Source organism: Trichosurus vulpecula, chromosome 1 (assembly GCF_011100635.1).
Source record: "Trichosurus vulpecula isolate mTriVul1 chromosome 1, mTriVul1.pri, whole genome shotgun sequence".
In the NCBI taxonomy this organism is placed as follows: domain Eukaryota; kingdom Metazoa; phylum Chordata; class Mammalia; order Diprotodontia; family Phalangeridae; genus Trichosurus; species Trichosurus vulpecula.
This window is the reverse complement of record NC_050573.1, coordinates 193,845,576-193,870,012: the sequence shown is the minus strand read 5'-3', so window position 1 is coordinate 193,870,012 and position 24,437 is coordinate 193,845,576. Positions and strand designations below refer to the sequence as shown.

At 39.4% G+C, this 24,437-nt stretch overlaps 1 protein-coding gene across 1 annotated transcript in view; it reads left to right on the top strand.

The window, feature by feature from the left end:
* The window catches only part of KIAA0319 (KIAA0319 ortholog), a 145,376-nt gene extending 130,220 nt beyond the window's left edge, over positions 1 to 15,156 (top strand). The window contains exons 23-24 of the mRNA XM_036742728.1: positions 11,337 to 11,428; positions 14,455 to 15,156. Coding sequence (XP_036598623.1) covers positions 11,337 to 11,428; positions 14,455 to 14,630 — 268 coding nt within the window. The 3' untranslated portion in view covers positions 14,631 to 15,156. The remainder of the gene's footprint in view (positions 1 to 11,336; positions 11,429 to 14,454) is intronic.
* Positions 15,157 to 24,437: the final 9,281 nt, after the last annotated feature.

The window sequence follows — 24,437 nt, the reverse complement described above, 5'->3', positions numbered from 1 at the left end:
GCTTTACAAAGTCCTACTCTCTAGGGGTGGAAGGGATGTAACATTTATAAGAAATAAGTATAATACAAGGACGAGTGTGATGGAGCCAAAGGAGAGATCCAGATAAAGTTGTCTAGGAACATTTTTGGAATGAGAGACTATTTTTGGCTGAGTAGATAAGGGAGGTCTTCATGGAGAAGGTGACAACTGAGTTAAGACTTGAAAGAGATAAAGATTTTGGGAGGCAGAGATGAGAGATTTTTATTAGTGACTAAGATAAAAGAATAGATGGTATGCTTATCAAATTTGAAAGTGATACATAGCTATAAAGAATAGCTAACATGCTAGCCGACAAACTCAGAATCCAAAAAGATTTTGGCAGGTTAGAATGTTAGGCTGAATCTATTACAATGAAATTTATTAATAACAGCTGTGAAGTCTGACCTTTGAGTTAAAAAAAATCCACTTCACAAGTATAATGATGGGAGAAATGTGGCTGGACAGTGATTTTCTTTCTTTTTATGGGGCTTTTAGGTGACTGGAAGCTCATTATGAGTCAACAGTATAATATAGCATCCAAAAAAAAAGTTAATGCAATCTTGGGCTGTATTAAGAAAAGCATAGTGTGTAAGAGTCAGCATATATCTGGTTTGCATACTAGACAGAGAGATGGCAACTAAAAGCAACACTGGTCTAGAATATAACTCATTTGTAAAATCTTAAAAAGAATGATGAACAGTTTTGAACAGTATTATTTCAGAAAACAGATGAACAATGGAGGGTAAGTTCACTTTATAGATACCTTAGAAAGAGATCCAACTGAGCAAAACAATCCCTAGGGTATTTAAGGACAAAAAACAAAAGGAAAGAGGACAACAAACAGAAGGAAATGGAAAAGATCTTCAAGGATTACGACCACATATTATTTTCTGTAGGGCAGTTAGGTGACACAGTGGATAGACTGCTGGGCCTGGAGTCAGGAAAACCTGAGTTCAAATCTTGTCTCAGACACTAGCCGTGTGACGCTGGGCAAGTCATTTAACCCTTGTTTGCCTCAGTTTCCTCATCTGTAAAATGAGCTGGAGAAGGAAATGGCAAACCACTCCAGTAGCTTTGCCAAGAAAACCTCAAATGGGGTCATGTAGAGTCAGATATGACTAATTGACAAAACAATGACAACAAATTTTATATCTTGCAATTTTGCTTAAGTTATTGTTTCAGTTAAAATTTTAGTTGACTTCTAGGGTTGTCTAAGTATACCATTATATCATCTTCAAAAAGCAATAATTTAGTTTCTTTGTGTCAGTGTCTTTTTCTTGTTTTATAGTTATAGATAGCATTAAAACCTAGGATTATGTTAAATAGTAGTGGTCACAATGGACAATCTTACTTCACCCTTTATCTTACTAGAAAAGCTTCTAGTTCATCCACATTAATTTTAGATATACTATAACATATTAAGGAAGGGTTCATTTTTTTTCTTATGTTTCCTAGCGTGGGGTGTGTGTGTGTGTGTGTGTGCGTGTGTGTGTGTGTGTGTGTGTGCAGGGGGGAAGGCAGGGCAATTGGGGTTAAGTGACTTTCCCAAAGTCACACAGCTAGTAAGTATGCCAAGTGTCTGAGGCCGGATTTGAACTCAGGGCCTCCTGACTCTGGGGCTAGTGCTCTACTCACTGTGCCGCCTAGCTGCCCCCTGTGTGTGTTTTAACAGAAAAAAGTTGTTGTATTTTGTCAAAAGCTTTTACTTCACCTATTGATATAATCATACAATTTTACCAGCTCTAAATTCCTGGTACAAATCCCTCCTGGTCATACTCCATATGTTGCAGTAGCCTCTTTTAAAATATTTAACTTAATTTTTTTTCTATCAGTCTTCATTAGGAGTATTGTCTATGGTTTTCTCTCTCTATCTTGATCCTCCCTGGTTTAAGTATCAAGGAATTTGGTAGGGACCCTTCTTATGCTATTTTTGCAAACAAAATTTGTGCAATACAATTAATTGTTCTTCGAATGCCTGGTAGAATTTGCTTATGAATCCATCTGGTCCTGGTGGTTTTTCCCTCTTTTTGGAATTCAATTATGGTTTGTGCAATTTGTTCTAAGATTGTGCTGTCTAATTTATTTTTCTTCTGTTCATCTGGATAGTTTATATTTTTTGTAAATATTTATCCATTTCATTTAAGTTGTTGGCTTTATTGGCATGTAACTGGCAAAAATTCCTAATGACATCTCTTATTCTTTGTTGTGAATTCTTTTTAATTTTTGATACTGCTAATTTGCTTTTCCTTCTAATCAGATTATCTATTGGTTTATCTTTTATTACTTTAAAAAATGGTTTCTAGTTTTATTCTTTTTTTCTTTCAGTTGTTTTAGTCTTTTCTTTGATTTCAGTATTTTTAGTTTAGTGTTTAATTTGGGTTTTTTAATTTGTTGGTTTTCTAGGTTTGTTAATTTTTGGTTGAATGCTCAATTTGTTGATCTATTCTTTCTCTCTTTTATTGATGAAAGTGTTCAGAGACATATTTTCTTCTGTTGTGAGTGAAATTTAACCAAAAGGTAAACTGAGGCATGCTTCTTTGGGCAAGATAACATTTTATTATCAGGTCCAGTAAACCTGAAAATAAGATGGGTCAGTGGCTGCCTCAGTTTCCAGCCAAAGACCCTAAGCAAAAGGATAGCTCCCCTTTTATAGGTTTTGGGGAGTACAGAAGAATAGAACAGAGTAGGGTGATGTCAAGGGGTGGAGGGAAACATGATTGGTTATGTAGCTGAGGCATGGGGAACAATATGATTGGCTGGAAGTTGGTAATGAGGGGCTAGCTAAAACCCTCTCCTTTTCCTCCTGTGGCTAAGAAGTGTTCATTGTTTGAATCTATCTGCAACGCCAGAGATAAAGGCCCATACTTCTTTGGGAGCAAAGCAGACATCTTTGAAGGATAGCTTGGTGGTGTAAAGATATTAGTCCTGACTCCCGTATGGCAAGCTGCATTCCCCAAGGTTAGCAGAATTCCCGGAGGCAAGAATAGAATAATTATTAGCAAGAGAACAGGATTTCTAAACTTAGACCATTACAGGCCAGCTGAAGTCTGGACTAAATTCAGAAAAAAAGAATCATGACTTAGGCCAAAATCAATTAATTGTGGATAAGATCAATAAAATGATACCAGATCAATTTTAAACTTCTCAGTTCTAAGCACTGCCTTGGCTATATCTGCAAAATTTTCCTATATTGTCTCATTGTTGTAGTTATCTTTAATGAAATTGTCTATTATCTCTATGATTTGATCTTTGATCCACTAATTACTTAGAATTATTTACCCTCTTGTTGATTTTCAATCCTTTTTTGAATATAATTTTTTTTTTTGCTTTTTGGCAGGGCAATTGGGGTTAAGTGACTTGCCCAAGGTCACACAGCTAGTACGTGTCAAGTGTTGGAGGCCGTATTTGAACTCAGGTCCTCCTGACTCCAGGGCTGGTGCTCTACTCACTGCACCACCTAGCTGCCCCCTTGAATATAATTTTTATTGCATTTTGATCTTTAAAGGATATATTAAATATTGCTATTTTTCTTCACTTATGAATTTTTGTGCCCCAGTGAATTGCCAGTGTTTTTTTGAAAATGTCGTGCGTTGCCAAGAAAAGTATAATTCTTTCTTTTCTCGTTCAATAATCACCAGAGGCCTATCATATATAACTTTTCTAAAATTCTATTTAGGTACTTAATTTCTTATTTTTTTTTACTAGATTTTTCTGACTCTAAAAAGGGTATATTGAGGTCTCCCATTACTATAGTTTTACTGTTTCTCCTGAAATTGTCTGTGATACTTTTTAGCAAAATGAAGTTTCTCTGTTTCTCTTTTTAATTTATTTTATTTGTGCTGTTGCTTTTTTAAAAAAAAAATCATAACTTCAGCCCTTCTTTTTTTAATTCAGCTGAGGAATAACAGATTTTGCTACAATCCTTATTTTATGTTATTTTATTTTTAAATCATTATTTATTTATTTAATATTTTTAGTTTTCAGCATTAGTTTTCACAAGAGTTTGAATTACAAATTTTCTCCCCATTTCTACCCTCCCCCCCACTCCAAGATGGCATATATTCTGATTGCCCCATTCCCCAGTCAACCCTCCCTTCTGTTACCCCACTCCCCACCCCCCATTCCCTTTTCCCTTACTTTCTTGTAGGGCAAGATAGATTTTTATGCCCCATTGCCTGTATATCTTACTTTCTGGTTGCATGGAAAAACTTTTTTTTTTGAACACCTGCTTTTAAAACTTTGAGTTCCAAATTCTCTCCCCTCTTACCTCCCCACCTACCCTCCCTAAGAAGGCAAGCAATTCAACATAGGCCACATGTGTATCATTATGCAAAACCCTTCCACAATACTCATGTTGTGAAAGACTAACTGCGTTTTACTCCTTCCTATCCTATCCCCCTTTATTCAGTTTTCTCCCTTGACCCTGTCCCTTTTCAAAAGTGTTTGTTTTTGATTACCTCCTCCCCCATCTGCTGTCCCTTTTATCATCCCCCCTTTTTTATCCCCTTCCTCCTTCTTTCCCATGGGGTAAGATACCCACCTGAGTGTGTATGATATTTCAACCTAAGGTCAAATCTGATGAAAGCAAGATTCACTCATTCCCCCTCACCTGCCCCCTCTTCCCTCCCAACAGAACTACTTTTTCTTGCCACTTTTATGTGAGATAATTTACCCCATTCTATCTCCTCCTTTCTCCCTCTCTCAGTATATTCCTCTCTCATCCCTTAATTTGATTTTTTTAAAGATATCATCCCTTCATATTCAACTCACCTTGTGCCCTCTGTCTCTCTATATATGTATATTCCCTTCAGCTACCCTAATACTGAGGTCTCATGAATTATACACATCATCTTTCCATGTAGGAATGTAAACAAAACAGTTCAACTTTAGTAAGTCCCTTATGAATTCTCTTTCTTGATTACCTTTTCATGCTTCTCTTGATTCTTGTATTTGAAAGTCAGATTTTCTATTCAGCTCTGGTCTTTTCACTGAGAAGGCTTGAAAGTCCTCCATTTTATTGAAAATCCATATTTTGCCTTGGAGCATGATACTCAGTTTTGCTGGGTAGGTGATTCTTGGTTTTAATCCTAGCTCCATTGACCTCTGGCATATCATATTCCAAGCCCTTCGATCTCTTAATGTAGAAGCTGCTAGATCTTGTGTTATATCCTGATTGTATTTCCACAATACTCAAATTGTTTCTTTCTGGCTGCTTGCAGTATTTTCTCTTTGATCTGGAAGCTCTGGAATTTGGTGACAATATTCCTAGGAGTTTTGTTTTTGGGGTCTATTTGAGGAGGCGATCGGTGGATTCTTTCAATTTCTATTTTACCCTCTGGCTCTAGAATATCAGGGCAGTTCACCTTGATAATTTCTTGAAAGATGATATCTAGGCTCTTTTTTTGATCATGGCTTTCAGGTAGTCCAATAATTTTTAAATTATCTCTGCTGGATCTATTTTCCAGGTCAGTGGTTTTTCCAGTGAGATATTTGACATTGTCTTCCATTTTTTCATTCCTTTGGTTCTGTTTTATAATATCTTGATTTCTCATAATGTCACTAGCTTCTACTTGCTCCAGTCTAATTTTTAAGGTTGTATTTTCTTCAGTGGTCTTCTGGACCTCCTTTTCCATTTGGCTAATTCTGCCTTTCAAAGCATTCTTCTCATTGGCTTTTTGGAGCTCTTTTGCCATTTGAGTTAGTCTATTTGTTACGGTGTTATTTTCTTCAGTATTTTTTTGGAGGGGTCTCCTTTAGCAAGTCATTGACTTGTTTTTCATGGTTTTCTCGCATCCTTCTCATTTCTCTCCCAATTTTTTCTCTACTTCTCTAACTTGCTTTTCCAAATCCTTTTTGAGCTCTTCCACGGCCTGAGACCATTTCCTGTTTTTTCTTGGAGACTTTTGATGTAGGCTCTTTGACTTTGTTGACTTCTTCTGGCTGTATGTTTTGGTCTTCTTTGTTACCAAAGAAAGATTCCAAAGTCTGAGTCTGAATCTGAGTCCATTTTCGCTGCCTGGCCATGTTCCCAGCCAACTGCTTGACACTTGAGTTTTTCATTGGGGTATGACTGCTTGTAGAATAGAGAATACTTTGTCCCAAGCTTGAGGGGCTGCACTGTTTTTTTCAGAGCTATTTCTAGCTAGGAAGCTCTGCCACACCAGTGCTCCTCCCCACCCAAGAACTACCAACCCAGGCCATGACTCAGATCTTAAGCAGGCTCTGCACTCCTGCTCTGATCTGCTACTTAATTCCTCCCACCAGATGGGCCTGGGGCTGGAAGAAACTGCAGCTGTAGTTCTGTCCTCAGAGCTGCACCACCTCTGCTGCTCCCAGGGTGGTGGTGAAACCATGAACTTCTTCCACTCTGTCCCAGCAGCTTTTCCCACTAACCTTCTCTGTTGTCTTTGGTGTTTGTGGGTTGAGAAGTCTGGTAACTGCCACAGCTCACTGACTCAGGGCTATGGCCCGTTCCGCCTGGCTCCCCATCTGGTTGGTCCGGGTGCAGCCCACGCTGGGCTCTGCTCTGCTTCACTCCCAGCTCCGTGGGATAGACCTTACCCAGTGACCATCCAGGCTATCCTGGGCTGGAGCCCTGCTTCCCTCTGCTATTCTGTGGGTTCTGCAGTTCTAGAATTTGTTCAGAGCCATTTTTATAGGTTTTTGGAGGGACCTTGGGGGGAGCTCATGCAAGTCCCTACTTTCCAGCCACCATCTTGGCTCCGGCCCCTACAACCCTTATTTTAAGTCAGTATGAACCTGTATGTTTTAAGTGTTTTTCTTGTAAGTAACATATTGTTGGATGCTATTTTCTAATCCATTCTGTTCTTCCATATTATGAGTGAATGCATCTCATCCACAGTTCCTATTGTTGATTGTGTATTTCCCTTTATCCTGTTCTCTTACACCTTTTCCTCTGTTCTCTCTTCTTTATCATATTTTTTTACCCTTTCTTTCCATTTAAAACACCTTCACGTACCACTCTCCAAGCTTAGGGTTTGTTTTGCTTGTGACTAATCCCCCACTGAATCTACTCCTACTCTTATTCCTCTCTATTCCCTCTCCCTGCTCTCTCCTATTTCCCTATTGAGTTGAATGATTTCTACAAAAAACTCTGTATTGTGTCTGTTCTACCCTCTTTTGACTAGTTCAGATGAAGTGAGGTTCAAGTCGTACCCATTCCCCTCACCCCTTATATTTGTAGCAACTTCCACTTGTGTACCCCAATTATATCGGCCCCCAACCTTTCTCTCTTTATTTCCTCCATTGTATCCTTCTACTCTCCCTTCCCTTTCTTTTTTCAAGATCATTAAAATATAAACCATTCCGGGGCTTCTGTCTTGTTTGACTTCTTCTCTGACCCTCGATGACATTAGGGTTCTGAAGGGACCCTTGTATCACCCTCACCCATTAGAATGTAAACAGTGAACTCTTATAAAGTCACTTCTGATTACTTAGTTGTATTTACCTTTTTATATTTCTCTTGACTGCCATTTTGTGTTTTAAAGTTTCTGTTCGGCTCCCCTTCTGCTTTGTATATAAACTAAAAAGTTAACCAAATTAATCACCACAATTATTCATCAGAAGCTTTGTTTTTCTACTTCTTCAGTTTACTGAATGAACCTTAATCAGCTTCAAACTAAACATGGAGTTCCATCAGCCCACTGTTGAAGCATCAATAGTTTTACCCGTGTTTGGAGATATTCATTGTGTGTTTCTATAATAAAATGGTCAATTTATAAAGTATTTATATGCAAATATAGTAAAGATCTTTAACTAGATGTAAACTAGAGCTTAAAGCTTTCTTTGTCAATGATCTTAAACTGAAAGTATGTAAATTACAGGAGACTTTTCAACTTTTGTTAATTCACCTTCTCCCCCTCTCCTCCAGAGAGAGAGAGTGAGAGAGAGAGAGAGACAGAGGCAGAGACAGAGAGACAGAGAGAGAGAGATTGAGTATGAATATATATTAGTGGAAAGCAGACTGACTCTGAGCAAAGTGCTTACTTTAACAAGTTAATTTTTTAAAATATTTTTTTCAGATAATGTAGGAAACTTTAGAAGCCTTTCAATTTATCAGACACTAGACTGCTAGGTTTATTTGCTTTGTCCTGTACTTAATCTGTTCCACTGACTGACCTCTCTATTTTAAAACCAGTATTTAATTGTTTAGATGATTGTTGCTTTGTAGTATAGTTTGAGATTTGGAACTACTAGGCTCCCTTCTTTCCCACTTTGTTTTCATGCTTTTCCTTGAGGTTTTTGACCTTTTACAAGATGTGCTTCATTATTTTTTTAGGAACAAAATTTGTTCAAATTTGAAACAGAAAATTTATTTCAGGAGAAAGATATGAAAATTAATTTCCATCATGTATTTCTGGAATAAGGAGTCAGAGTCTGACATCAGAAGAAATTCTTGCTATCTTACCTAGCTGGAAGCCACAGGCAATCCACATGCCTGGTTGGTTGACACTGGGGCCATCCCTTCTGACTTCCCTCCCCCCCAACACTCACAACAATACATACATTTCAAATGACAAGATTTTTTAAAATAGCATCTTATATAGTATCTTTTTCAAAAGATTAATGTTGAAATTGTCTTAAACCAGGATTTTAGAATACAAGTATTAACCAAATAATTTCCACCATATTGGCACTTTTAAAGAAGCTCATGCACTACTATGAGGGGGCATTGTGTGTGTCAACTGCTTGACTTCTCAAGGAGAGTGGGTGGGGAGGGAAGAAGGGAAAGAATTTGGAACTCAAAGTTTTAAAAATGAATGTTAAAAATTGCTTTTACTGCAACTGGGAAATGAGATATACAGGCAATGGCATATAGAAATCTATCTTGCCCAATAGGAAAATAGAAGAGAAGGGGTAAGAGAAGTAGAGAGTGATAGAAGTGAGGGCAGATTAGGGGGAGGGGTAATCAGAACACATGCCATCTTGGGATATGGGAGGGGAGAGATGGGTAAAAAATTTGGAACTCAAAATCTTATGGAAGTGAATGTTGAAAACTAAAAATAAATTACTTAATAAAAAGATTACAACTTCCAAAAAAAAATAAACATACTACTGAACAGAAAAAAAAATTAGGAAAGTACAACCACACGCGGCGCGTGCACACACACACACACCACACACACACACCACTCTGGTTAATATGATCTCTTATCCAAGCAAAGCATGTGCGTATATGTGTATGAAACTACCCCAAGCCTCAATAAGTCTCCCTTCCCCTCCCCTCCCCTTTCCTCCCATAGTTCTATAAAGTAATCTTTTGGTAGTTTGATTGGTATTGGCAATAAATAAATAATTTAGGTAGTAACTATGTAGGTTTGGCCTACCCACAAGAAATTAACATATCTCCAACTATTTTGGTCTGTATTTTCATAAAGTATTTTATAGTTATATTCCCATAGTTCCTGTGACTTGGTAGGTAGGCTTACTAAATAGTCTATCATTATTTTAAGTGGAATTTTTCTCTCTCTTCTTGGTAGATTTTATTTGTAATACACAGAAATGCTCATGATTTATGTGAATTATTTTACATCCTGTGACTTTGCTATAGTTATGTTTCAGTTAATTTTTTTAGTTGAGTTTCTAGGATTCTCTGAGTAAATCATCATATCTTGTGCAAAAATTGTTATTTTTTTCTTCTTTTGACACGTTTATTCCCTCAGGTTTTTTTTCTTGCTATATCTAGCATTTCTAGCACTAAATCAAATAGTAGTGGTGATAATAAACATCCTTGTTTCACCCCTGATGTTACTGGGAAGGCCTCTAGTTTGTCCCCATTACATATAATGTTTGATTTTGGTTTTAGAAGCATGCTATGGCAGATTTGTTTCTAGTGTTTTTAATACCATTCTTTTGCCAGATTTGTGACTTGAATTTGGCCAGGGACTTGTTTTTGTCATTACTACAATTAGGTCTAGCCAGTTAATGAAGTTAATGATATTTGCTATTAAACATACCTAAATGTTCTCCTTTGAACTGGACCAGTTGGCAAATGAGCACACTTTTCTTAAGTGGCATCACGATAGGTTCTGCAGATACAAAAATGAAAATTAAGCAGCTTCCACCCTCATATAACTTCCATTCTATGACCTTGACCTTATCCCTTTCAGTTTTCTCCAATGATTTGTCCCTCTGTTATCTCCTTTTTCTCTCTCTAATCTTCAATTTCTCCCTCACTTCTTGTTCTTTCCTTGCTTCCTAACATTCCCAAGTGTCCCCACATCCTTACATGGCATGCAGTCTCCAAGCATGGCTAGCTATGTCCCTTCCTCAGGGTTCTAGGGTTAAGGGAGCACTAGGGTTCTTATAATAGCATCTTGAACTCTCATTCCCCCTTCTTCTCTCTCTCTCTCTCTCTCTCTCTCTCTCTCTCTCTCTCTCTCTCTATCTCCCTTCTCCCCTTTCCACTTTTTCTTCTTCCCTTTATCCCTTTCAGCCTAATTCAGTAATTTATTCTCCTCTAAACCCTCCCCACCCTTCCTCCAGTCTTCACACTTCGAGCCTCCAGTGAGAAATCTTCCTCTGACAGACACAACACAAATCACCCCTCCTCTCTCCCCACCCCATGCACAGTGCAGTCAAGCAATAACATACACAGTTTAGCTATTCAGGTAATCAACAGCTTTATTACATTTTCAGATTTCAGGAATAAAGTAAACCCTTAAATATACTAGGGAAGATGCTCACCAAGCTGTGAGGGAAACAATAGGTTTTAATAGAGCAGGCCTGCCAGAGTGGCCCATGGTATGTTGTGCAGGCCTGTTTTACAGCCTCTACATTTTTCCCAGGCTGCCTGAAATCCTTCCATAGGCTGCAAACAGCGCAAGGGCCATAAGTGGCCTGTGGGCCATTTGTTGTGCAGGCTTGAAATGGAACATACTGGAGAGACAGGGAAAGCAGAAGGGAAATACCAGGCTTCTTCTCTAGCCTAGCTTCTAGCAGCACACAGGTTTTACCCCAACGTAGGTCACATAATCCTCTCTCTCACTCCCCCAACATCAGGGGTCCTGGCTGCTGGTTACCTCCTAAACATTCCTGTTCCTTTAAGTTAAAAAGCTGGAGGGTCATGTAGGGAGTCAAGCTTAGCATGTTCCAGAGCCTCTGCCCAAGTCTCTGGAGTCCTGTCCTTCCCCTGAGGCCTGCCCAAAGGCTCATTACAAAGCTAATTGTAAGATATTATTAAAAAGTGGGAGTTACTTTTTTAAGGTCCAGCCACATATTTTTGTGTCATCCTTTATTACCTTGGAGGGTTTACCTTTCAGAAAATTTGATCTGTGCTTCTTATTTTTTCCTTTCAGACAGAAAAGAACTAAAATAAGAAAAAAAACAAAATACACCATTCTGGATAATATCGATGACCAAGAAAGACTGGAGCTAAGTCCTAAATTTGGTAAGACATTTAATGAGGTGATTTCATACTATTAACATGTGATTTAGTTCAGACATTTGTCCCAGAGTTATCATGGGTGAATTTGAGGGCAACAGATCCCTGTCAGGAGACGTGGTTGATGTCAGTTGTGTCAATGGCTTATTGTGTAACACTGCCAGATTATGCCCCTTTGGGCATCTGGAGAAAATAATAGTTGACCTTATTCAAGGCTCATGGGGTAAAGGAAAGCGATAGCTTATAAAATTTAATTAAGAATAGGTGAACTATGAGAATATTTGGGGAAAAGACACACCAAAAATATTTTGGGGGGGTCTGCATTGTATGATGTAACTCAGAATACATCATAAGTATAAACAAAAGATGAGAAAAGGAAAATAATTTTCAATTAACACTTAAGCATAGAAGCAGAGACAGCTCAAAGGAAATTATATTCTACTGAGGAACTGGTATATACAGATAAGTAAATACAAATTAATTTGAAGAGAGAGAGCACATTAAAAATTGAATGGGAGGTGGGGTTTGGTCAAAAAAGTCTTTGGTAGGAGGTGACACCTGAGCTGAAGAAAGCCAGATTCTACGAGGCAGAGGAGAGAAGGGAGTACATTCCAGGCATGAGGGACAGACTGGCCAAAGGCATGGAAGGGAGAGATGGAATCTTAAGTTCCAGAAATAGCAAATAAACCAGTTTGGCTGGAACATATTGAAGAGAAATAATATCAAATATTCTAAAAAGGTAGATTGTGGAGAGATTTAGGTGTCATGCTGTGAGAAGGCATAAAGACAAGAGAAGGAATACTGACTTTGGCTTGTTGGCCAATCTGGTTGAATATGGAGCATATGAAGGGGAATAATATGAGTAAATAGAAAAGTTGCGGTGAAACTATGCAGGATTTTAAATACCAGACTCAGTAGTTCATGTATTATCTTCAAGGTAATAGGGAGCTAGTGAAGATTTTTAAGCAAGAGAATGGCATAGTCAAAATTATGTCTTGTAGGAGAAAATGATTTTGGCAGCAGGGTGGAAGATAAATTGGAAAAAGGAAAAACTGGAACGAAGTGACACTGGTGACACCATTGTTTGTTGCAATGTTCCCGAAGGGGTGTGATAAGGGCCTGAATGAAGATAATGCCCATGTGAGTGGGGGGTGGGGGGAGAGAAGGCCAGATGTAAAAAGGCTGTTTTGAAGGTAGAATCACTAGGACTTGACAATAGAGTGGACATGAGGAATGAGAAAGAAGACAGAGTCAAGTGGCATCCGCAACAGAAATAGGAAAGTTTGGAGAAGGGGGTTAGTTTAGGGGCAAAGAGAAAGAATTCTGTTTTAGACGTGTTGTGGTTTGGGACATGTCCCAATATGCAGTTGCTGATGTGGGAATGAAGCTTAAGACAGGGTAGGGCTAAATATGTAGCTTTGGGTCATCTGCTCGCACATGGTAACTACACCCATAGGATCTGCTTTGATCGTTAAGGGAGAGAATGCAGAGAGAAAAGAGAAGGTCTAGGATGGAGTCTTGAGAGACACCTGTGCTTTGGAGACAGACAGATGGATCCTGCAAAGTCTGCTTTCGCTGTTTTTTGATTACTGGGTACTAATTCAAGTAGCATTTAAGAAGCGAATTCTGATTCTGTGAGGCTACTTGAATTCCCATCCGAAGAAGTGCAACAGTACAGTCACTTATGACTTCTCCACACTGCCAACTCTTGGGTCACAACAGAATGAGTTATTGCATATAACTGTATATAATTATGGTTGAAGTCCTAAGAGGGCAAAAGATAGTGCTACCACCTTGAGTTTATGTAGCGTCTTTGTTCACATACTCAAAATGTTTCCTCATGTGTAATGTCAAACGCTGCTCTTATATATCTTTCCCCTAAAGTCAGTTCCCAATACTAGCTTCCTTATTGCTTTTAATGGAAGCACCATTCTGCATTTGAACCCTCCTTATGTCCTATGTTTCCCATTTAAGTGACTTCTCTGATTGTATCTCCTGCACTTAGCATAGTGCTTTACACACAGTAAGTGCTTAATAAATGCTTTTTTCATCCATCTATCCATTCTCCTAGTCAAAAGCAGTCATTTGCAACTCTTCTCCTTTGACTCCCATACCCTTATCACCAAGTCCATCCTTCCTTCCCAGTGTTTTCTGCATCTCTTTCTTTCCAGTTAGCACCACCCTAGTTCAATCTCATCACCTCACACCTGAGCTATTGCACTAGTTTCTTAACTGATCCCTTTGACTATAGGCTCTCCCACTTTCATTTTTTTCTCCCCTGCACACCATGGCCAGATAAATCTTCTTAAAACATTCACTTAATTACCAAATCTTCAGTAGCTCCCTGCTGCTCACAGAGGAAAATCCAAACTTTCTAGCCAGGCACTCAAGGCCTTCTACAATTGGTCCGTAACCCATTTCCCCAGCTTTATCTGTAACTACTCCCCTACACAAAATTTCACCTCAAGAACCCTGTTGTGCACATAGGATTTTAAAGGTTAACAGGACATTAGAAATCACCTTGTCCAATCTCCTCATTTTACAAAGTATATAAAATCTGAGTAAAATGCATAGTTTAAATAGTATTAGTATCATATAGGGTTGTTGTTCATTTGTTTCATTCAGCTCCAACTCTTTGTGACCTCATTTTCTTGGCAAACATAGTGGAGTCCAGCTCATTTTACAGATGAGGAACTGAGGCAAACAGAGTTAAGTGACTTGCCCGGGGTTACTCAGCTAGTATCTGAGGCCAGATTTCAACTCAGGAAGATGAGTCTTCCGGACTGCAGGCCTGGCACTCTATCCGCTGGGCCACCTACCTGCTCAGCATTACATATTAATTGTACGTTAATATATACTAATATACTATATTAGTATTCTATAGCAATATTATTATTATTATAGTATTTATTTTTAACCTGAAGAGTGTACTGAAAAAAGGTTGTGATTTTTTTTTTTACCTCAAATGACAAATAGAGAACTAAGGGTAAAATACAGAAGTTCTGCCCTAATTCTTGTTTGCTCATCCTCAGGAATTAAACACCGGAGCATAGACCAGAACTCCAGTCTGATGGTATCAGAGTCCGAATTTGAAAGCGACCAAGACACAATCTTCAGCCGAGAGCTCGGAACGGAGAATTCAAAGAACTCCGTGTTTGGATCCATCACAAACGGGATGACCTTCAATTATTGCTCCAAGGACAGATAGTTAAGCTGCTCTCAAGTGGGAGGACACACTGAGCTGCCACAAAAAGAATGAATTAAGACTTCCCCCAACAATTTTTTTGTTTTCAAAATCAAAATCTTCTTGTACAATAGGAGACAGAGACAAGTTTGTCCGGCATAGTTCAGAGGAGGGTAGAACAAAAACTCTCTTGTCACGGTTAAAATAGGAACAGGGAATACTAGCACATTTAGCGCCTCCTACATTGTGCTGAGTATACAGTCCCACATTTTGAAGACTTACTGGTTGGGGATTTTGACACTGAAAATCACTACTTAGGGTGGTTGTTAATGGGAAGAAGGATAACATTAGGCTTTAAGGTACATACAGTTTGTGCTTTACATTTGGTTTTCCATCATTAAAAGGAGCTCTGTACAAAGCTGATACAATAGTGTTTTAAGGCTTTATATAAAATAGCCCATATTTAAATAAAGCTTAACACGTGATTATAGGCCCCATCTCCAGAAGCATAGCTTTTTCAAGTTAAATAAAAACAAGGATTGTAAAGCAGACTTTTTTTTTTGTTTGTTTGTTTTAATTTGCCAGTATGTTGTCTATGGCAGCACATATTAGATTGGACCGTGAAGCCAAAAGCAGGCTGAGGCATTACCCCGTCCGAGGACTTCCAGGTCCCAGACAGAAGCAACATTTCTCTCTGCACCCAACCACGCTTATATTTTTATGTACCCCTAAATTATCTTTGAGGCCTGATTAATAATAGAAATAAGGCAAACATCACTGAATAGAGATGAGGAATGGAAAGAGAGATGGAATTTAAGTCTTGTTGACTGGAAACTAGAATGCCACAATCTGGGGAGAGACAAGTATAATTGCTTTAAATCTTGCCAACTGGACCGAACTGGCATCTAACCTGTGGATGGCCAGAGCTGAACAGAGCAGGTTTAGAGACAGGAGAGTCAGGAATCAAACAGAAGTTTAATTTCAAAGTGAGGGAAATGGCTTGCAAGCAAAAGAGGGATCTAGGCACATGTGCCAGGGCCCGTCCCTAGTGGGGGGACCCGAGGCACTGTCTGGAGATTTCAGTACTTATACTGGTTGTGCAGTGAGCTATAGCCCTGACAATAGGAGTGATAGCAGCAATGTGACAAGTGTGGTTCACAGCGGGGTTTTCAGGACCAGAATTTGTCTGAGCTTGTTCATTTTTTGTCCGAGCTCAGAGAACACCTGGTACAGTTCAAAGCAGTACAATAATTATGTGATTTTGCCAGAGGGTGAGCACAAAGGATTGTTGTTACGCCAAGCTCAGGGCACAGCTTGCTTGCTGGGCCTTAGCTCTGGCAAACAGGGTGTCTCCTAGTATCTTGACGATCTTGATAGCGTTTCCATTCTTCATTCCCTACATCATTTTCTACACTTTCAGAATGAGTCATTAAAAAAGCATCTCCAAAGAAAGCTGCAAATAATAGATTGTTTCATGAGAACAATTTGGCCTTGTTACAAAAAACTTTCTAAGAATTAAAGTTATCCAGGAAGGAAATGGGTTGCTTTGAGATCTTCCTCATTGGAGGTATTCAAATAGACAGATGATCGCTTGTTGGGTATGTTGCTTATGTTGTAGGGGTTTTTGTTCAGGTGTGGATGAATTGTATTAGATAACCTCAGGGACCCCTCCCAGTGCTATGATTCTGTGACTGTGAACTTGGCTTTCATCTGGTGTGCTCTAAAAATTTATACAGAACACATTTCTGAGGGCCATAGCTAAAATTTCATGAGGAACAAGGGAAAAGGGAGAAGTAACAAAATAAGTTCATCCCTGCCAACACCTACTTCTATTGGGATTTAATTGGATTAAATCAAGTTGGCTGAATCACTTCTGTTTTCACCCCATTACCCACACACACTGAATGCAAGCTGTTAGGGTGGTCCTAGTCAGTATTTTTTTTTGAGAGAACTAGGCTGGAAGGTTGGGCTGATCATAACTGAAAACCATTTTGTAGCCTCAAGCATGCCTTTATTGTGAGAGGCATTGTATTAAATAACTCTCTACTGTACCATCTGGAAAGAGGTGGACCTGCCTTGTGTTAATAAAAACACAAATGCAGCAGTTAAACTACCAGAGAGCGGGAGAGAAAATGTCATTAGAGCAGGCAGATGAGAAAAACAGGCCAGCATCTTCTCCTTGCTCCCCCCTCCTAATATTCATATGAATAGAATATTCTTAATTGCTTTATTTTGCTGGTGAATGGGAGAGCAGTAATGAGACTATAATTGAAAACACATGTCTTCCATTGCACATCTGCTTTTCAGAAAAACTGCCAATTAAAAATCATTCAGGATCAGATGGAGCATGTGCTGCTTCAGCAGCCTGAACTCATAACGCTGACCCCTAGGTAGAGAGGTAAAGCTAGGATTCAAATGAATTCAATAAGCATTTATTAACTGCTTACCATGTATAGGGCACTTAGCTAAGCTCTGGGGATATAAAAACAGGCATGGAAAATGGTCCCCTGCCCTCTTGCTTATCTCTACCAGAGGATATAAAAAAGTCAACAGAGAAGTGAAAAACAAGGTAGGATATTTTGGGATATACCTGGGATTACAATAATGGATCCGTAGGCTATAACAAGTGTCCAAATAGAATATAATGAATGGTCATGGAACTAAGAACCACTTAGCAGATCTCACTCTGTTACTGTTGGTGTTCATTTCTATGTTTTAAGAAAGATGACTACTGGCTGTTGATAAACAAGTTCTAGTTGGATCTTTCATGGGATGATCTGGAATTCCTATCCCCAAGAGGAATTATAAAAGCATTAATGTAAAGGTTGCAAGATACTAAGAGGCTAAGGAAGGTTCATTGGACAATAAACCCTCTCTCCTGTTGGGAGTCTTCTTTGCCACCCTCTCCTCCAGTTGCTCCAATTTCCTTCTTTAACATCTCTGATCCTCCTCCTCCCCTCCTCACCCTGACAATTTTTTTTTCCTCTTGGTGTAGCCAACTCAGTCACCGATTATTCCATCCTGGGAATCAAAAAAGTACCATGAGTGGTCAGACAGTGGGGAACTTAACCACCCTACTCCCAATATGTAAATGTGTATTTGCTGGTCAAGGGCACAGTGGCCAAAGTGAGAATTTCTCTATACATATGAAGTAGAATGATACGTCAGGTATTTTTTGTCCTCATGCCATTTACCCTACAGTTTCATTGATCATTAAGAATCTTTGGAAGGGGCTAGGTGGAACAGTGAATAGAGCACTGGCCCTGGAGTCAGGAGGATCTGAGTTCAAATCTGGCCTCAGACACTTGACACTTACTAGCTGTGTGACCTTGGACAAAACTCCAATTGCCTCTCCTTCCTCCCTCCAAAAAAAAAAAAAGTATCTTCGGAAGGTAAAGACTTCAGATTTTGGATAAGTCCTCTGGGGTGGTAGGGAGCATACACTGAACCTAACACATAGGAGAGTGAGCTCTGGAGTTCTCTTACGAAAATCTTAGTTGCAAGTCCAACTGTAACAAAGGAAGAATCGATCTTCCAATGTGTCTTTAGGCTTATGACAGCCCACACTCACAGCTGGGAGTTTTCCATGTACTGAAGGCCAAAACGGCCCTGCTGTATAAAAGGCAATGAGGTGGGAAAGCGTTATTAACTGCTATATGGTAGACAGGGCCTAGGAAGCACCCTGCCCCTTGAATGTGAACATGTTACTATTATCTTTGTCCCAGGAATATCTGTAAAAAAATGTGTTATTTCATGCATTGCCATTGTACTAGACCATTTCTGAAATAACAATATCTAATGTCTGTGCTCATCTTAATAAAATTGTTTTTCTCATGTGACTCCTGGTCATTCTTACACTTCTGAGGACCTAAGAAGGCTTTGGCAGGTATGAGAGATGAAATGTCCTTTGGAAAGGGCTAGCGGTAAAAGAGACCAGATTACTCAAAAGCTTAGGGATTACAGCCACCATCTATGAAACTTTCTTCACAAGGAGTAAATTCCTTTATCTTACTCAAACCAGGAGGAAAACTATTCACAATGTTCAGGATGGTAATAAATAATAGCTTGGATTTCTAAAATGAAGCTTAAATAAAAATTTATGGCATAACTAGTAGGCTCAGCTTTTTCTACTAGTTGCTACTAATAGTGCTATCTACTATTTGACTCAAATCTTTAGGCATCATTAAGAGAATGAAATTCTTTCAGTGCTGATAATAATAGAAGATCATTTAAATGTCCACTTGCCAACCTAATTATGAAAGATGTGACTGAGGTTACCAGGTCAGTCCAAAACCTCACAGTAAAAGTATTATCCTTCAAGTAATCACAGTCAAAGCATTAGAGCATTGACCTTTTAGGGCAAATAAGATGTCATTAAACCCTAAAATTTGTAGACAGTGATTTCATAGTCCACTCCTTCCCCCACTAATAATAACTGTTTGCAAAGTGCTTTACATGTTGTATTAGACTTCATTCCCCAAATGTATAAGCGCATCAAGGCATCCTATACTTTTCAACAGTGTAACTTAACTGGGAATCATTAAAAGCCCATATCAATGTTTCTCCAACTAAATAGGCCATGGAATCTTTTTTCTGGTTGTACCGAAGTTTGAAATAAAGGAATATTTTTTTTGCCAATAGTTAAACATCTATTGTGATTATATCAGTATCTCTGTTTGGCAGGAGTTAGTTTGGCCATAAGGTTCCAAGACTGGCATCAGCACCAGAAGAAACTGCAAATCCTTATAATCTATCATAGCACCTAGAAATAATTCATGGGACTATATTAAAGTTGGAAATACCAGAGAGCTGATAAATGAGTGTTGGAGCAGAGTATCCAGCAGGGTAGTTAGGGTTGGGCTCTGTTATTAGTTGTATGTCACAAGAACGATGTGTTATGGATTATGTTTGTAAACCTCTGCCCTCCAAACCCTTTCAGGATTATGCCATTAAGAGAAATCTTTCCTTCCACAGATTTTCATTGTTATACTAAAAATATTAATAGTTTTAGTAGCATTCTTTCCTCTGATATAATTCATTAAAATTTTTTTCTATACTCGTCTGCTGTCCAGTTTGTTGTGAGATAAATCTAAAAAAGTGAAAAGTTAAAATAGTAGGAAGAAGAGGATAAATCCAGTTGAAAACATTGGCCCTGGCTAAGCATAGGACATCCTTTGTTAAATGCATTCCATCCTTGGCCAAGAGTCCATCATGCTTATATTTTAAGATGCCATCTGGATGCCCACTTCTAGACACCACATGTTAGAACAGTCTTTGATAAGCTAGACACTATCTAGAGAGAAGGGTCATCAGCTCAGTGAAGAACCTCACATGAGGAACTGCCAAAGGAATTGGAAATGCTTAGCCTGGAGAAAACTTTGGGCACATGATTGCTCTCTTCAAGTATACAGATATGACCGTGTCATTCATCTATCCAAATGAAACCAGTTGTTCCCTGTTGCCCACCGGATAAAATACAAAATGCTCCACCGGGCTTTTGTAGCACCTTACAACATGGCTCCCACTTACCTTTGCCAGCTATGCCGTGTTTAATCTCCTTCACACACTTTGGTCCAAACTGGTGGGCCATCTGCAACTCTGCTGTTGCACAGGCTGCCCTTCATGAGTGGAGCACTAGCCTTTCCTGCATCTGCACCCTGAAAGAGACCGCTTTCTTCACATGAAGTTTCTGTACCACCTACTCCAGGAAGCCTTTTTGATTCCATCCCTCACCCCACTACTGCCCAGGTATTAGCCCCCTTCCTCCTGAAATTATATACTTTGTATTTACTTACTTATATACATGTGGTATCACTCTAGGAGGATGTAGGCTCCCTGAGAAAAGGGATGACTTTATTTTTGTAGTATCTGTCTCCTAACTCCTTGCTCATGATATGTATGTGTTTTGATAACCATTAAATTAAGGCCTGTTATGTGGAAGAGGGATCAGATTATGTAGTCTGGCAAAGTGCAGAACTAAAAGGAATGGGTAAAGCTGCAGAGAGACAGATTAAAAACTTAATTTAATGATGAATTTACTAATAATCAAAGCTAGCCAAGGGTGGGTAGTATAGGCTACCATCTCTGGAGGTCTTCAAGCAAAGGCTAACTGACCACTTGCTGGGTGTGCTACATATGGCAGACTACATAGCCAATGCTGTCCCTTCCAACTCTGTGGTGCTATAACAAGCTACAACCAACAGGATCTGATAATATCCCTGGAGGACTGAGCAGACATTCTCCTACCAAAATGAGACCCTGAGACCTATGATTACACTTATAGTAGGACAGCCACAGTTGAAGTCTTCCTGATCAGCCCAGAAAGAGTACAGCCGTAGCAACAGCTTCTCCATTCACATGCGCACAGGCTGGAGGGGTCTGTGATTGAACGCCCCTACTGCTGGTTCTGGCCATTGGGAGAGGCAACGACATCAACTACATCCTTGCCCTGAGGTCCCCTGGAGATAAGGATCTCACTTGAAAGTCTACCAAATTTTCCTTTCTACTCAATGATGAGGCTGGAGATGGGGGGCAGGTAGGCTATGGAGAGTAGCTCTTCCCCCCGCCAAAGCATTTTCACTGTTTTCTCCATTTTTCCCTTCCCCTTTGAGGACTTATCTCCCAGCATGATGAAGAAGTGAGCTCAGCTCAGTGTCATGGAACAGAAATGCTGACAGGGAAGGTAGTCTACCCCCAAGCTTTGAACTAGAGTAGCCATTAAGGGAAGCCCAAGTATGTCTTTCTGTATCTCTTCATTTTTCTAGGTTCTCTAATTCATTATCATGCTTTATATCTTTGGGTGACAACAGCTTTATGTTTACATTCAGGAAGAAGAGTTTCTCTCAAAAGCTGTCTTATACAGTAAATTGGGGCCATCATTTTTCAGTGCAAACCTATCTAAGTTTCTGCCTCACAAATCTCATTTCAGGGATTGTGGTGGGAGATATCCTCCCCACTCCCCCCACACCTGTACCTCATCCTGATGCAAGTTAGGCTAATTTTCCCTTAAAAAGGTATTGAAACCATATCATAAAGACTCAATTAGCTCAGGTTGTTGACATCCAGCGCTTTGGTGTGTAACAGGTGTTTAATGAATGCTTATTGACAGATTGATTGATGTTACTTCCTGGTCATCTGAGCATGAAATGTGGACAGCCTGGAGGCATGGTGGATAGAGCAGGGGGCCTGAAGTCAGGAAGACCACTAGGACTACGGCTATGACTTGACTATTGTGTGGGACGAGTGAAGACCTCTCATAAAAGGGAACAAATTAGATAAATAGAAATAAGTAGGATAGTGAGTCCCATTTCTCTACTTAGATATTTTCCTTTCTGTAAAGACATTTCTCTACTTAGATGTTTTCCCCTCCACAAGCTTAGCTAGTGACCATAAGGCCCCCGAGGATAAGAATATGACACAGGATGCTCACATCCTGTGTATTTACCTAATGGCAAGAGGCCTGAAAGAAAGAAGGGTTGAGGTGAATAAGTCAGCAACCATAAAATCCTCTGAAAATAAGGATAGGACACAGGATGCTCACCCCCTGTGCACTGACCCCAGGATAAGGTACCCTCAGATCAGCAGAAAAATGGATGAAAAGCCGGAAAGCCAGGTGCAATGTAGACGTGCAAGACCAGTCAGGTATGAATGATGGGAGACAAGGTGTAAGGGTGCTGGGGATATCTGTCACAGATGTAAGGGTGATGGGAAAGGCTAGTTTGCCACAGATGTGAAGATGAAGTAACCAACAACTGCCTTCTGCCTGTCACAGATAACCAAACCATTTGTTCATTGTTATTGTCATTAAGATAGATTTATCACTTCAGATTGATTGGAGAATGGGATAAGAATGGTGGGAAGGTTATGTCCATCACCTGCTTGTCAAAAATAACCATACTGTTTGTTCCTTGCCATTGTCCCTGGGTAGATTTATCGCGTCCAGATTGTACCTTCAAAGCTTACGTCTGCAAGCTGAGAGGAAGGAGGTTGGGAGGGGGAATTGCGGTTAGGGACCTATATAAACACCCCAATTTTCTGTGTCCAGTGCGCTCTGACACTGAGAGGACCCCCAGTCCTTTTGATGTCCGGGTTGCCCTTTCCCGCGGGATCGTAATAAATTTTCCTTTCTACTTTCACCTTGAGATGCCTCTGTTTTTAATTCTTGGATTCGTAAAATCCATCCCACACACTATGACTACAACTATTACTGCGACTACGACTACGACTACTACTACTACTACTACTACTACTACTACTACTACTACTACTACATGGCCACGCAGAGCACTAGGTGCTTTCTGATGATTAGCTAGTAGACACAATAGCCAACTCAGAGACAGGAAAGCTTTGTGCAGCAGAATCAATTTGGAATATTAAGACTAAGTAAATTTTCTTTGGTAAACTGTTGAATAGACAGCTGGGTGGTACAGTAGATAGAGCACATAGTCAGAAAGATCTGAGTTCCAATCCAGCCTCAGATACTTACTAGCTATGTGACCCTGAGCAAATCACTTAACTCTGTTTGCTTCAGTTTCCTCATCTCTAAAATGAGTAGGAGAAGAAAATGGCAAAGCACTCCAGTATCTCTGCCAAGAAAACCCCAAATGGGTTGGACATGACTGAACAACAGCAAAAAACCATCAAGTGACCTACAGGTATCTCATTTCACTCTACTACTGAACATAAACTATGAGAGAACTAGTCTGAATCAGGCTCAGCTCAGACCAGGGGTAAAAAGTGTATTTGGAATAATACAATAGCAGTCAACTTTGTCCTGCTTAAAAAATAATTTGAAGAGTTATGGAACTTTTTTAAAGTTTTTTAAAACATTTTTAAAAGTACAGAGGCAGTATGATGTAGTAGATAGAGCACTGGCATCAAAATCAGGAAGATCTGGATTCTAATCCTGTCAGACATACTGACTCAGGTGATTTTGTGTAAGTCATTTACCCTCAGTACCCCAGGCAACTAAGATCATGAGCATGCGGTGGATCTGTCCTGATAGAGAGGGTTTCCTTACCAGAGAGTGCCCTAAACCAATGAAATCGCTGGTCTAATTAAAAAATAATTTAAAAAAAGTATATCAGGTAATAAGCAAACACACTAGAATCAAAAAATTATTTGGGAGAGAAGGAAATGCATACAAAACCCTTTCATCTTATTCTCCATGAGAATGGATCTTGGCCTCAGATCCTGTCAGGGGCAAATTTGAAAATGGAAAATGATAAATCTTGGAGGGGATGTGGGAAAATTGAGACACTAATGCACTGTTGGTGGAGTTGTGAACTGATCCAACCATTCTGGAGAACAATTTGGAGCTATGCCCAAAGGGCTATAAAAATGTGCATACTCTTTGAGCCAGCAATACCACTGCTAGGTCTGTATCCCAAAGAGATTTAAAAAAAAGAGAAAAGTACCTATTTGTACATAAATATTTATGGCAACTCTTTTGGGGTGGCTAAGAATTGTTAATTGAGGGGATGTCCATCAATTGGGGAATGCTGAACAAGCTGTGGTATATGATTGTGATGGACTATTATTGTGCTATAAGAAATGACAAGCAGGATGATTTCAGAAAAAGACTTACATGATCTGATGCAAAGTGAAGTGAGCAGAACCAGGAGAACGTTGTACACAGTAACAGCAATACTGTATGATGAAGACTCGTGAATGACTTTGCTATTCTCAATAGTACAATGATCCAAGACAATCCCAAAGGACTCATGATGAAGTATGCTATCCACCTCCATAAAAAGAACTGATATTGTTTGAATATGGATTGAAGCATGCTGTTTTTCTCTTCCTTCTTTTTTTTTCTGTTCAAGTCTTCTT